The 14,984-nt window shown below is 33.9% G+C and overlaps 3 protein-coding genes across 4 annotated transcripts; all 3 read left to right on the top strand.

Annotated features, from left to right (window-relative positions):
• Positions 1 to 264: 264 nt before the first annotated feature.
• LOC107063377 (F-box/LRR-repeat protein At5g02910-like) lies at positions 265 to 5,293 on the top strand. Its single transcript, XM_015315202.1, has 2 exons — positions 265 to 598; positions 4,870 to 5,293. Exons 1-2 carry the CDS (start codon positions 299 to 301, stop codon positions 5,284 to 5,286), a joined length of 717 nt encoding a protein of 238 aa, XP_015170688.1. The 5' UTR covers positions 265 to 298; the 3' UTR covers positions 5,287 to 5,293.
• LOC102590266 (uncharacterized) lies at positions 592 to 2,990 on the top strand. Its single transcript, XM_015315201.1, has 3 exons — positions 592 to 1,237; positions 1,578 to 1,748; positions 2,491 to 2,990. The coding sequence occupies exons 1-3, from the start codon at positions 866 to 868 to the stop codon at positions 2,776 to 2,778; spliced, it is 831 nt and encodes a 276-aa protein (XP_015170687.1). The 5' UTR covers positions 592 to 865; the 3' UTR covers positions 2,779 to 2,990.
• Positions 5,294 to 5,296: 3 nt separating the features above from the next.
• LOC107063378 (uncharacterized) lies at positions 5,297 to 7,689 on the top strand. 2 transcript variants are annotated; one of them, XM_015315203.1, is made up of 3 exons: positions 5,297 to 5,498; positions 5,879 to 6,046; positions 6,914 to 7,689. In XM_015315203.1, exons 1-3 carry the CDS (start codon positions 5,418 to 5,420, stop codon positions 7,196 to 7,198), a joined length of 534 nt encoding a protein of 177 aa, XP_015170689.1. In that variant the 5' UTR covers positions 5,297 to 5,417; the 3' UTR covers positions 7,199 to 7,689. The 2 variants fall into 2 exon arrangements, with proteins under 2 accessions (XP_015170689.1, XP_015170690.1); XM_015315204.1 differs by lacking the exon at positions 5,297 to 5,498 and adding an exon at positions 5,505 to 5,706.
• Positions 7,690 to 14,984: the final 7,295 nt, after the last annotated feature.

The following is a 14,984-nucleotide window of genomic DNA, read 5'->3' as shown; positions in this document are numbered from 1 at the left end:
TGGGGCTTGACAACACCGATATAATTTCAAGAGTCAACCAAATATATATGTCTATTAAATATATAAGTTGTTAATTGTTATGATTTATAGTTTCTTTTACGTAATTTTTCAAATATACAAAAGACTAGGAGAAATAAAATAAACGAATTAAAACGTAGATAAAAATGACCAAAATGCCCTTAGATGCCAAAGTAGGCAGCCCTCAATTTAAATTTGAACCGCCCTAACAAGTTTTTCATTTCTTTCAATTGGCCATAACCCAAATCCCTAACCTCCAAATTAGTTCTTCATTTCTCCAATGGCGAAGAAAAGCAAGAAGAGAGAAGACCGACTCAGTGATTTACCGGACTCAATTCTAATTCACATTCTCTCTATGTTGTGTGAAGACGCTGAAGATAGTAAAAAAGTTGTGAGAACTAGCTTATTATCGAAGCGATGGCAGTTTCTTTGGAAGTCTGTTCCAGTATCACTTGAAATCCGATTCCCCGATGATTGCTATTCCACCACACCTGCTAAGTGGGAAAGGGATGTTCTCGATTACTTGAATTCCACCCATAGGGAGCTTCATTATTGGAGGTCTTGTCACAAAATCAGAAAATTTAGTGTCGTATTCAATAATCGCGACCCAGAGAAATTTGTTAAAGACATCGATTTATGGGTGTATTTTGCAAGTGAAGTAGCAAATGTTGAACATTTTAAACTTATAAGTGAAGGTGGATATAAGTTTCCTCAGTTCGCATATAAGAATACCTCGTGGAGAAAGTTGGATATAGAGTTATGTATGGAATTGAACCCCTTAGCTAATGTGAACTAGAGTGGTATCATTTCTCTTTCAATTGGATACACATATTTGACAGATGGTGCCATGGAAAAGATATTATCTGGTTGCCCTAACTTGGAGTGCTTGAAATTGGACCATTTTTGGGGATTTCATCGTCTGGAAATCAGCAATGTGAAGTCGAGAAAATTGATTATGGACAACTTAGAAACTGATGAATGTGATGTATGGCTTGAAATAATAGCCCCATATATTCAAAATTTGGAAATTCAGGGGACGTGCCGTGGGATATACTTGAGAAATGTGGCTTCGCTTGTCACTGCCGTCCTTAATTTTGATTTTGATTTTGAATTTGAAGAGCAAGACCCATTGCAGAGGACGGAGTCTACCTGTGTGAACGAACTTTTTCACAGTGTTGCCCATGTCGAGAAGCTTGAATTAGGTCACTGGTGCATCAAGGTTTATTCCTATTCATTAGTTTATTAACATTAATAGAGACAGTATTTAGGATAATCTAATGACCAATTTGGTGAGTACTCAATAATTACATTCTTTTACTGATCTGGTTGCTAAGTGGCAGGGGATTGAAACAATAAATAGTTTGCAATGGACAGGACACTGAGAATAAATAGCTGATCATAATCTTTTTGTCATGTGAATGGTTTTTCAAAGTGTTTAACAGTCCATTTTTGTATCTCCAAACCATCCTTGAACATTGTTTAACAATTTGCATGTCACTATTAAGTATGCAGCATTTCCTTGTTTTGACATAATCTGGTTTCTCTATGTGGTTTATAAGTACCTGTCCATAATGGAACTGGAAGGGTGGCAACCTCCACCATCAACCTGGAAATTCTTACAGCTTAGCACGAAGTTGAAGCAATTAGATTTCCCTGGAATATGCTGTTTTCTACAGAGTTCATCGGATCTTGAGACTTTGGTCATTGACGGGTACAATTTCCAATCAAGAGTAAGTTCCGTTTGGACTTTATTTTTGTTACTTCATGTTATTAATATAAAAAAGAAGACGACGCGGGCGGGTGGGGATCATAAAACTTAATGAAAAGTCACCTTTGTGAATCGTGATGTACTTCATAGATAATGCTAAAAGGTTACAAGGAGGGGGGATTTGACTGATGAGAAGATCTGTAAGTACTTGATGAACTATACAATAGCTTCTAATTTGTGGAGACTTATTTGCTCCCTTGTGCATTGTTTCCATAAGAACTTGAAAAAGTGAGGAGTTTTGCAAAAAGATATAATTGGGAAGGGAGCTGCCATTTGTAAACCCTTCTTTGTGTCCAATAGGTAACTGTATCCAACTAAAGAATAGTGTCACCTCGACTTATGAATTAACTCTTTATGCTTTTCAATAATAGGTTCATATTGCCAAGAAGGTTTTGCAACTTGCTTGTCAACATTCACAACAAGTAAAGAGTTAGCTTCCACCCAAATTCTTCTAATACGATGTTCAAGACACCATTTAAGTCCATAGGAAAGTGCAAATACTTCTGTCATATCTTTTGTTCAAATTTTGTTTTTCTAGTCTCAAAAGTGTGTGATTTCTCTTTGTTAAATCTGTTTTTGCGGTGTGCTTATTATTCCTTTGCTAAGTATTGAGATGTTCCTTGAATTTAAAAATTCATCACCTTTTTCCTGCTTCTATCTAAGGATAATAAAATAGGTTAATATAGCGGACTTTTTTTCTACAGGACCTGCTGTTAAAGTACACAAATAAGGATGAACAGACAAGGAGGTTTGAGACACGTGATTTTAACTGCTCATTTCCACATCTGAAGACCATCAAGATCCTTAACTTTTCTAGATCTGTGATGCCATTGGTGAAATACTTGCTCAAGCATGCAACAGTGCTAGAAAAGTTCATCATTGCTGCCAGACGCAAAAGGAGTGATGTGTTTCCAGATTATGTCAAAATAGAAAAGGAGCTCCTGACCTTTCCAAAATCCTCTCCGCAAGTTTCAGTTTCCTTTTCTTATTGATAACCTTGGACCCCTATTGTTTATATTAATCGCAACATACTTAACCATCCGTTACTTTATTTCTGAAACTGATTTGAGCCGATAGACGAGGCTTGTATTGCACTTGTCCGTGTGTTCATTCTCTAGTTATCATTCTAAATGTTTTGTGAGTTCAGTTCATATTACTGAATCTTGATCATACTTTTATACTGAAAATTTAAGTTTTGCTATTATATGTGTGGGGCACTGATTCATCCTTTTTTTTTTTAGTCAGTTATAGTTTTTGCAACATTTGTTTTCGACAACCTGCTTTAAGATGTCTCTCGTGTTGTAGTTTTCTTTCCTTGCTTCTTTAGTCGTTTGCTTGACAACTTTAACAGACTCGTTGAGCTTAGTGGTCTCGTCGTGTAGAGAAACATCTCGTTCTTCTTTTAACTTTTTTTTAAACACGCGATGAAGCACATTTCCTTTCTATTCCAAGCCAAAAGGACTCATTCCTCTCTAACTTCGATATGTTTATTGTATTCCTTTATATCATACCTCCTATAACAACATGATTTTACTATAACGATCAAATTTTTTGAATCGATTTTTCATATTTTGTTGTAGTGTTTTTGATAATCACGTTCATTTTGTAGCCTCCTTCACATGTGCTAATTCTGGTAAATAAAAATGATTAGGTTACAGATTTATGAGAGGTAAGTTTTGCACTATGACAATTTTGATAGCTTGTTTGGTCAAATTTGCTTATTTTGAAAAAATGTTTTTTGAAAGTTCTTTTAAAAAAAAAATTGTTTAGAGAGTGTAGTTTGTATTTGATCAAGATTTCATGAGTGTTCCTCGAGAAAAAGCTATCCTTTTTATAAAAAAGTTTTGCTATTATGCAAAAACATTTTTATTTTTTCTAAAAGTTTGGTTTAACACCTCAATATTTTTAAGAGTCGCCACCTTTATTTTAAAAGTCAATTAGGACACCTATTTGCTAAGGTAATGCTCGATTAACTCTAAACTAAAGTCCGCTTAACTTAATGCGATTCTAAGTAAGGGTTCTAAGAGCCCGTTTGGATTGACTTAAAAAAACAACTGTTAAGTCAAAAAACAAAAAAATCAACCTTAAACGATTTTCGTAAAAAAATAAAAAGTAGGGGAGTCCTTCTTTTAGTTTTTAACCTTTTTTTTTAGTCATTTTAAACTTATTTTTAAGCTTGTCAAATACTTCCAAAAGCTAAAAATAATTTAAAAGTAGATTTGCCCAACTTTTAAATCAATCTAAACATGTTTTACTTATCCTAAAGGGAAGGTGTAAGACATCATTTAAAATCTATCAAAAACGGATTAACCGGCCAAATTTAGATTAATTAATTACTCTCTCTGTCTCTAATTAGTTGTCCACTTTTTTTTTAGTTGTCACTAATTACTTGTCCATTTTAACAAATCAAGAAAATACAAATTTATTTTATCCATTAGACACTCAATTAATTACTTTGAAAAAAGTTGAACTTTTTGAAAATCTTAAATTTTTAATTCATCCACTTCATAATTAATAGGGGTAAAATGGTAAATTTACTATGTTAATAATTATTTTTTTAATAGATGTGTCAATTCAAAAGTGGACAAGTAATTAGGAACAAAGGGAGTATAAAAGAAATTCTAAATTAATTAACCCCAAAATTGCTAACAATCAAAGAGCAAATTAACAATATATCACATAATATGTGTCCTTAAACATCATTTAAAGGAAAACATAACATATTAATGACTAAAAGAAATAAATGAGTAATTTTCGATTTTCCTTGCTTGTCTTTTCCATTTCTATCCGGATGAGTTTAAACTGAAATAAAAATACTTGACTTTAAACTACTATATATTAAATAAAAATAGATAGAGCTAAGCAAAATTACACATCAAATATACTATCTAAACTGGAGCACATATACTTTTCGTTTATTTTTTATATAAAAAATGTTCCTCCCGTCTAACTAAAGGACCACAAATACCATTTCCTTTAACTCACTGCCACTGAATCCTGGCAAGTGACGTGCCAAAAAATTGCCTACGTGATTGTCCACCCAAGCAATCAATGTGGCTAAAACACCTAATAGGTGAAGAAACTTTAGTGTCAATTGCGATTCTAGCTACACAGAGAGATTTGTTAAAGATGTCCATTTATGGGTGTATTTTGCAAGTAAACTAGCAAATGTTGAACATTTTAGACTTAGATATGAAGGTGCATATGAGTTTCCTCAGTTCGCATTTAAGAATATGTCCTGGAGAAAGTTGGATATACAGTTAGGTGAAACATTGAACCCTTCAGCCAATGTGAGCTGGAGTGGTATGGTTTCTCTTTCATTAAGGTACATGTATTTGACGGATGGTGTCATGGAAAATGTATTATCTGGTTGCCCTAACTTGGAGTGTTTGAAATTGTACCATTTTGTTGATGTTCATCGTTTGGAAATCAGCAATGTGAAGTTGAGAAAATTGATCATAGACAACTCAGAAACTGACCAATGTGACTTATCGCTTTAATTATTAGTCAAAATTTGAAAATTCTGGGGTCGTGCCGTGAGATATACTTGAGAAATGTAGCTTCGCTTGTCAATACGGTCCTTAATTTTGAATTTGATTGTTATATTGAAGAGGAAGACACATTGCCGAGGATGGAGTGTACCTGTTCGAAGGAACTTTTTCACAGCGTTGCCCATGTTGAGAAGCTTGAATTAGGTCCCTGGTGCATCCAGGTTTATTCATACCCTTCACTATCCAAAATTCAGAATATATTTGCAATTGAATTCATTTGTTTAGTAACATTAATAGTGACAGTGCTTAGGATAATCTGATAACCAATTTTGTAAGTACACTCTTGTACTGGTCTAGTTGCTAAGTGGCAGATGATTGAAACAAGACCTTTTGGACAAAATTTTGGATGATGAACACTGAGAATAAATGGTTTGTAAAAGTTAAATTCATTTAATTGATCAGAATCTTTTGGTCATGTGAAATGTTTTTCAAAGTGCTTAAAAGTCCATTTTTGGATCTCCAAACCAATCTTTGAACATTGTTTAACAATTTAAGTATGCAACATTTCCTTGTTTTGACATATTCTGGTTTCTCTATTAAGTACCTGTCCATACTGGAATTGGAAGGGTGGCAGCCTCCACCATCAAGCTGGAAATTCTTACAACTTAGCACAACCTTGAGGCAATTGGATTTCCCTGGAATTTGCAGTTTTCTACAGAGTTCATCAGATCTTGAGACTTTAGTCGTTGATGGGTATGGAGAATCAAGAGTAAGTTCCCTTTGGACGTGGACCTTTACATTTGTTACTATACAATAGCTTCTAATTTGTGGAGACGTGCTTGCTCCCTTGTGCATTGTTTCCATAAGAGATTGAAATAGGAGAAAAAGTGAAGAGTTTTCTCAAGTAACATGTGAGATCACAAAAAGATCTAATTGGGAAGGAAGCTGCCTTTTGTCGTCCCTTCTTAGCGTCCAATAGGTGACTTTATCCAACTAAAGAATCAGCCACACCATTGGCTTCTCTATATTAGTGTGTCACCTCGACTTATCAATCAACTCTTTAATCTTTTCAACAGTAGGTTCATATTGCCAAGAAGGTTTTGCAACTCGCTTGACAACATTCACAATAAGTAAGGAGTTAGCATCCACCCAAATGCTTCTAGTACGATGATCAAGACACCATTTAAGCCCATAGAAAGTGCAAATGCTTCAGTCATATTTTTTGTTCAAATTCTGCTTTTCTAGTCTCAAAAGTTAATGATATCTCTTTGTTAATAAATCTGTTGCATCTGCGTGCTTATGATTCCTTTGTCTTGTAAGTCGTTCAGAAGAACATTTTTGTTCTCCCAATTTAATTTTTTCATAAAATGTTCAGCTTGTGTTGCTTTGATTCATGTTGTCACTATTGAAATAGACTCTATGATTAAACTTTTTGTAGTTGTTGGAAAAAGATGTTTAACTAGTGATCGTACTCACCTTCATGTGAGGGTATATTTGCGCAGATGCTTTGAACATCTTTTTATTGTTTGAATGTACCACATCATAACATTTGCTAAGGAATAGATAATCAATTCCTTGGCTTCCTGCTTCTATCTAAGGATAATAATAGGTTAATATAACGTATTCTCTCCTACAGGCCCTGTTGTTAAGGTACACAAATACGGATAAACAGATTAGGAGGTTTGAGACACATGATCTCAACTGCTCATTTCTACATCTGAAGACTATCAAGATCCTTGAGTTTTCTGTATCTGTGATGCCATTGGTGAAATACTTGCTCAAGCATGCAGTAGTTCTTGAAAAGTTCATCATTGCTGCCAAATACAAAAAGAGTGATTTGTATTATGTCAAAAGGGCACAGGAGCTCCTGAGCATTCCAAGATCCTCTCCGCAAGCTTCAGTTATCTTTTCTTATAGATAATAACCTTGGGCCCCTATTGTTTTATTAATCGCAACATACTTAATAGTTATTACTTAATGTTTGAAATTGGTTTGAGCCGATCGACAAGGCTTGGACTGCACTTGTCAGTATCGAAGGAGTTATTAGTGCTTTCTTCATGTCCAAGTAACCAAGTGCTCATTCTCTAACCATCATGTAAGCAACAGTACAAGAGGAGGAGATATATGAGCTTCGTTTCCATTCAGATGTAACAGATAACTTCTTGAGCAATGTAATTTTCGAAGCACATAAGTAGTTCTATTGAGCCAAGTTGTCTTCCAGTTGGCTGCCCAAGAAGTTTGGTGTAGAGTCATTTCTTCCGGGAAATAGCTCTTTGATTGTAATGTGAAAACTAGAGTATATTATAAGCTCTAAATTGATACTACTAGGTTTTATTATTTTTGCAAGCTCATATGTTTTGCATATTTTACAGACAAGGTTGATTTTGTATTAATAAAAAAAATGTAACGGTAGACATTCTGTCTAGTGGTATAAATTTGTTAGAAAAAAAGTTCTATAATTGTTGTTTTGCTATTATATGTGTGGGCTCTGATTCATCCTTTTAGGTGTGAACTTAAAATGAGAACACATCTCCATTCTCCAAGTCAGACAATTAATAGTTGTTGGGATTGATATTACTTCTCTCTCTGGTGTGCATCGTTTTCTGAAACAAATCAGAAAAAAATAAATGATAATATGATTTGCTATTATAATAGCATTTTCTTATTGGTTAAATAAAAAATCAAAACTAATTTTTTATTGGTTTAATTATTTTGATTAGTGTATTTAAAATCCGAAAATCCATAAACTGAATGCACACCCCTGGTTTCAATCATCAGCCATAATCCAAATCTTCATTTCTCCTCCTCCAGTCTCCAATGGCCAAAAAAGGCAAGAAGAGAGTAGACCGACTCACCGATTTGCCGGACTCAATTGTAATTCACATTTTCTCTATGATGTGTGGAGTCACTGAAAATGGTAAAGAATTAGTGAGAACGAGCGTATTATCTAAGCAATGGCAGTTTCTTTGGATGTCTGTTTCAGTATCACTTGATTTCCAATTCCCACATGATTGCTATTTCAGCACACGCAGTAAGTGGGAAAGGAATGTTCTTGATTACTTGAATTCCACCAATAGGGAGCTTCATTATTGGAGGTCTTGTCACAAAATCAAAAAATTTAGTGTTCTATACGATATACCAGTATCATCTTGGCTTACGTGGCACACTCCATGATCTGTGCAATTGAGGCGCGTGTGAGATATTTGGATGCCACGTAAGCCAAAAAGGTGCACAAAATTATTTAAAAAATGGGTTCAGGGGTAATAGGACCTTAGTTTAGTTAAGGTGTGTTTCTGTAATTTCGTTCATAGTTTGGGGGTACTTGTACATTTTCCAAAACAAAATCATAATAAGGTTACAGATTTATGAGGGAAAATTATGAATTTTGTGCTATGACAATTTTGATTAGCAAAACTTACAAAATCAACTTATTTTTCAAACATAATTTTTTTTGAAAAAGCTCGTTTTAAAAAAATTCTTTTAGAGAGCAATAGTTTGTATTTGATCAAGATTCCAACAGTGTTCTTTGGGAAAAGCTACCATTTTTATCTTCTCAAAAATGTTTTTGTTATTATGCAAAAATACTTACGTTTTTCGTAAAAGTTTGATTTTACGCCTCAATTTTAAAATAAGTATTTTTAGTAGCTTGACCAACATTTTGATCCTTAATTAACTAAAAATGTTGTTTTGATCCATGTGGTAAATGGGAGTTAATAAAATTAACATAATAATATTTATTGAAAATTTTTAAGTGTGAACGTAAAATGAGAACACATCTCCATCCTCCCACAATTAATAGTTACGGAAAAAGGTTAAAAATACCCTTAAACTATCCGAAATAGCTCATATTTACCCTTAAACTATATTTCGGCTCAAAACTACCCTTCCCGTCAAACTATTGGGTCAAAAGTGCCCTTCTTATTAATGGAAGTTGTTAAATGCCATATGGATGCCACATTGCACGCCAATAGGGTTCCACTGCCACATAGACTAAAAGGAAAATGATCAAAAATATCCTTAAACTATCCGAAATAGCTCAAATTTACCCTTAAACAATATTTCGGCTCAAAACTACCCTTTCCGTCAACTATTGGGTCAAAAGTGCCCTTCTTATTAACGGAAGTTGTTAAATGTCATGTGGATGCCACATTGCACGCCAATAGGGTTCCATTGCCACATAGACTAAATCCCTAAATCTTAATTACTCTTTTTTTCCCCCTCATTTCATTATTTTCGAGAAATGATTTCACCCCTTCTCCCTCATTTCGCAGCTAGGGTTTTACAGTTTTCTTAGTCGCTGGATTTCAAAGTGGATATTCGTGGTTGTAGGTTAGTACATCTTTTTCTTATTTTATTATGTTTACAACCACGAATATCCACTTTGAAACCATGCCCCAAAGAAAGCTATAAAACTCTAGCCGTGAAATGAGGGAAAAGTTGTGAAATCCTAACTATCATGCTTTGAAATCGTAAACATAATAAAATAAGAAAAAAGATTTACTAACCTACAACCACGAATATCTACTTTGAAACCCAACCCCGAAGAAAGCTATGAAATCCTAGCCGCGAAATGAGGGGAAAGTTGTGAAATCCTAACTATTTTGCTTTGAAATTGTAAACATAATAAAATAAGAAAAAAAATTATTAACCTAAAACCACGAATATCCACTTTGAAATCCAGCTACAAAGAAAACTGTGAAACCTTAGCTGCAAAATGAGGGAGAAAGGGTGAAATCGTTTCTGGAAAATAATGAAATGAGGGGGAAAAAAAAGAGTAATTAGGATTTAGGGATTTAGTCTATGTGGCAGTGGAACCCTATTGGCATGCAATGTGGCATCCACATGGCATTTAACAACTTCCGTTAATAAGAAGGGTACTTCTTGACCCAATAGTTTGACGGGAAGGGTAGTTTTGAGCCGAAATATAGTTTAAGGGTATATATGAGCTATTTCAAATAGTTTAAGGGTATTTTTGACCCTTTTTCGTTTAGTCTATACGGCAGTGGAATCCTATTGGCGTGCAATGTGGCATCCACATGGCATCCATGTGGCATTTAACAACTTTCGTTAATAAGAAGGGCTCTTTTGACCCAATAGTTTGACGGGAAGGGTAGTTTTGAGCTGAAATATAGTTTAAGGGTAAATATGATCTATTTCGGATAGTTTAAGGGTATTTTTGACCCTTTTCCGTAATAGTTATTGGGATTGATGTTGGTCGTTCTCTCTTGTGTGCATCATTTTTAAAACAAAACAGAAAAAAGTTAACGATAGTGTAATTTGATATCATTTATTGAGTTCGTTGATATTTTGCCTGTTCAAATTATCAGTATTGAAAATATTTGTTGGGATTAATATTTCTTCTTTCTCTCTTGTGTGCATTGTTTTTAAAACAAAACGAAGTAAATGATACTGTGGTCTACTATTATTTATTGAGTTCGTTGAAATTCTGTCTATTCAATTATCAGTATTGAAAATATTTGTTGCAATTAATATTTCTTCTTTCTCTCTTGTGTGCATTGTTTTAAAAACAAAACGAAGTAAATGATACTGTGGCCTACTATTATTTATTGAATTCGTTGAAATTCTATGAGTTCAATTATTAGTATTGAAGAATAATGTTTCGTGATATTATGGAAAAAAATAATCCTAATCTAGACAATTACAAGAAAATTAAATTCTTTTAAAAAAAGATAATCTATTATTAGACTCAAAACTTATTTATCCTACATTTTTAAAATTTTTATTTCCAGTATATTCCACGAATGTGAGGACCAGAACATGTACTAAGGTTGAAATATTCATATATCCTATATAAATATATCATTAATTATATATGTCATTCATTAATAGTTGGGTTGAATTTATTTGTGCATTTGTCGTGATACAATGTAAAAATTGTGCAACTTTTTATTTAACAATTCAAAAAATAATAATAAAATATACGTGTTATTAATCTCTTCACTAACAACTCAAATAATTAAAAAATATATGTATTATCAAACTCTTCACAAAAAAATCAAGTAATAAAAAATTATACGTGTTTTTAATCTCTTCACTAAGAACTCAAATAATCAGAAAAATACACGTGCTATCAATCTCTTCACTAACAACTCAAATAGTCAGAAAAAACAAGTGTTATCAATCTCTTCACTAACAACTCAAACAATTAAAATATATACGTGTTATCAATCTTTTCACCAATAATTCAAATTACTTGATGTATTAGTGAAGAGTTTGATAATACATATATTTTCTGATTATTTGAGTTGTTAGGGAAAAGATTGATAACATGTGTAATTTTATTATTATTTGAGTTGTTAGTGAAGAAATTGATAACATATTTACATTTTGATTATTTGAGTTGTTAGTGAAGAGATTGATAACACGTGTATTTTCTAATTATTGCACGTGTTTTTAATCTCTTCACTAACAATTCAAATAGTCCGAAAATCAAGTGTCATCAATCCCTTCACTAACAACTCAAATAATCAGGAAAATACACGTGCTATCAATCTCTTCACTAACAATTCAAATAGTCAGAAAATACAAGTGTCATCAATCTCTTCACTAACAACTGAAATAATTAAAATACATACGTGTTATCAATCTTTTCACCAACAATTCAAATAATTAGAAAATACACGTGTTATCAATCTCTTCACTAACAACTCAAATAATCAAAATTTACATGTGTTATCAATCTCTTCACTAACAACTGAAATCATAATAAAATTACACGTGTTATCAATCTTTTCCGTAACAACTCAAATAATCAGAAAATACTCATGTTATCAAATAACAAACAATTTATTTTCCTTCATAAAACAGTTCCGCTTAGTGTTGCTTTGATTCATGTTGTCACTAACAAATTATCAGATGCTTTGAACATCTTTTTATGTTTGCATGTACCACATTGTAACCTTTTTACTTTATCCAGAATCAACTCCTTGGTTTCCTTCTTCTATCTAACAATTTAGAACTGTTCAAGTCTTCAGGAATAATAATTTATTAAAATCTTTTAAAAGCTACTTCTTTCTTTTTGATAACAAAAAAAAAAAAAAAAAAAAGGTGAAGAGAAAAGAGAAACTAGAATTGGGTAAACTAATCGCCACTGAGAACTAAGATGAAGAAAAATAAGAAAAACGGAATCGATCCCTCGTCCACCGAAAACAAGAGATGTTTGCACCCAGCTATCAACCAATACGCACCACAAAAGGCTTATATGCTGTGGGTGCTCACTAGTATTATATAGCAGTTTTCTTAATATTTATGTATATCTATGTAAACTTCACGTCGAGGTCAATAGATACTCGAGCACCCGCAACACTATATGTAGGTTCACCCCTGATACCTTCCATTTATTTTTGGTATTAAAAATGCCCTTTTCGTCTAACTAAAGGACTACAAATACCCTTCCCTTTCATGGACTATGACTTAATCCTACTTGGCAAGTGACGTGCCAAAAAATTTCCTACATGATTGTCCACCTAGGCAGTCAATGCGGCTAAAAAACCTAGTAGGAGAAGAAGACATCAATTTAAAGAGAGGGTGTTTTACCCACGCTGGCTGCCTAGGTGGACAGTCATGTAGCAATTTTTTGACATGTTGGATGTCAAATGGTAAGATCTAGCGGCAGTCCATTAAAAGGAGGGTATTTGTGATCCTTTAATTAGATGAGGGGGGTATTTTTTATATAAAAATAAACGCAGGGTATATGTGCTCCTTTTCAGATGGTTCAAAGGTAATTTTGTCTGTTTAAATAATCCATGTTGCCAACTTAAATTTGACCCGCCCAAATGTGATAACCTGACCCACCTAATTCCGTTTTAATCCAACTGAGTTGTTTCAATCCGCCATAATTCAAATCCCTAACCCCCAAATTAGTTCTTCATTTCTCCAATGGCGAAGAAAAGCAAGAAGAGAGAAGACAGACTCAGTGATTTGCCCGACTGAATTCTCATTCATATTCTCTCTATGTTGTGTGAAGACACTGAAGATAGTAAAAAAGTTGTGAGAACTAGTGTATTATCTAAGCGATGGCAGTTTCTTTGGATGTCAGTTCCAGTGTCACTTGAAATCGAATTCCCCGATCATATTTTCGGTCCACCTGGTAAGTGGGAAAGGGATGTTCTTGATTACTTGATTTCCACCCATAAGGATTGATCCAATTAACAGTAATCGAAAGGATAATATCAACTAGGAGGCTGAACCTCGAAGAAGAAGAGAGCTATATCAGGGCAATTCCGAGATAGAAGCTTAAGAAGAACAAAGAGAAGAAGAATTATCATATATCATTTCATGCCTTAACAATTGTATTACATCTGTATTTATAGAGTTGAATTGAAAGCTAAAGCTACAATCTACTGAAATAACTGCTTTTAACAACTCTAACAAACAATGAACAGTGATAACTGTTTTTGTGACTAATGAACAGTAGTAACTACTTTTTAATATTCCTAATCATCTACGCTCATCTACGCATTGTATCAATACCCCCCAATGGAAACCACCATTGTCCTCAAGGGTGAAATGCAGGAAATAGAGAAGAAGAATTATCATATATCATTTCATGCCTTAACAATTGTATTACATCTGTATTTATAGAGTTGAATTGAAAGCTAAAGCTACAATCTACTGAAATAACTGCTTTTAACAACTCTAACAAACAATGAACAGTGATAACTGTTTTTGTGACTAATGAACAATAGTAACTACTTTTTAATATTCCTAATCATCTACGCTCATCTACGCATTGTATCAATACCCCCCAATGGAAACCACCATTGTCCTCAAGGGTGAAATGCAGGAAATCTGTGCTGCAGCTCATATAGGAACTCCCAAGTAGCCTGAGAAGCATCCAAACCAGACCATTGAACCAAGACTTGACACATAGCCTTATTACCCTTTTTGACCATCCGTCTATCCAATATCAACTCAGGATTGGGACAATAAGGACTTGAAAGATGTAAAATAGGGGGATGATTAATAATTGTAGGCACCTCATAACACTTTTTAAGCTGAGAAACATGAAACACAGGATGAATAAGGACATCAGCAGGTAAAAGCAACTTGTAAGCTACTGACCAACTCTAGAAAGTACCAAGTAAGGATCAAAATACTTTGCAGCAAGCTTGTTAAAAGGCCTAGAAGCCACTGAAATCTGTCTGTAAGGTTGCAACTTCAAGTAAACCCAATCTCCATCCATAAATTGCCTATCAGACTAGTGTTTGTTAGCTTTATCTCTCATGCTTTGTTGTGCTCTAGCTAAATGGAACTTGAGCAGGGCTATCACAACCTCTCTAGCCTCCAGGGATCTATCAACCATGTCATTAGAAGACTCACCAGCTAAGTAAGGCAAGTGTATTGGTGGTTTTTTACCATACAAAACTTCAAAAGGTGTACATTTCAAAGTAGAGTGGTATGTAGTGTTGTACCACCATTCAACAAGTGGTAGTTGCGTAGCCCAAGTATGAGGACTATCAGAGCAAAAACATCTCAAATATGTCTCCAAGGTTCTGTTAAGAACCTCTGTTTGACCATCAGTTTGGGGATGGTATGCTGTCGATTTATGTAATAAGACCCCCTGTAATGTAAATAACTCTTGCCAAAAAGAACTCAAGAAAATGGGATCCCTGTCACTTACTATAGAAGCTGGCACACCATGCAATCTGAAAACATTATCCAAAAAACACTGAGCTACAGATTCA

Source organism: Solanum tuberosum, unplaced genomic scaffold (genome assembly GCF_000226075.1).
Source record: "Solanum tuberosum cultivar DM 1-3 516 R44 unplaced genomic scaffold, SolTub_3.0 scf00341, whole genome shotgun sequence".
In the NCBI taxonomy this organism is placed as follows: domain Eukaryota; kingdom Viridiplantae; phylum Streptophyta; class Magnoliopsida; order Solanales; family Solanaceae; genus Solanum; species Solanum tuberosum.
This window is presented reverse-complemented; position numbering and strand designations above follow the sequence as displayed.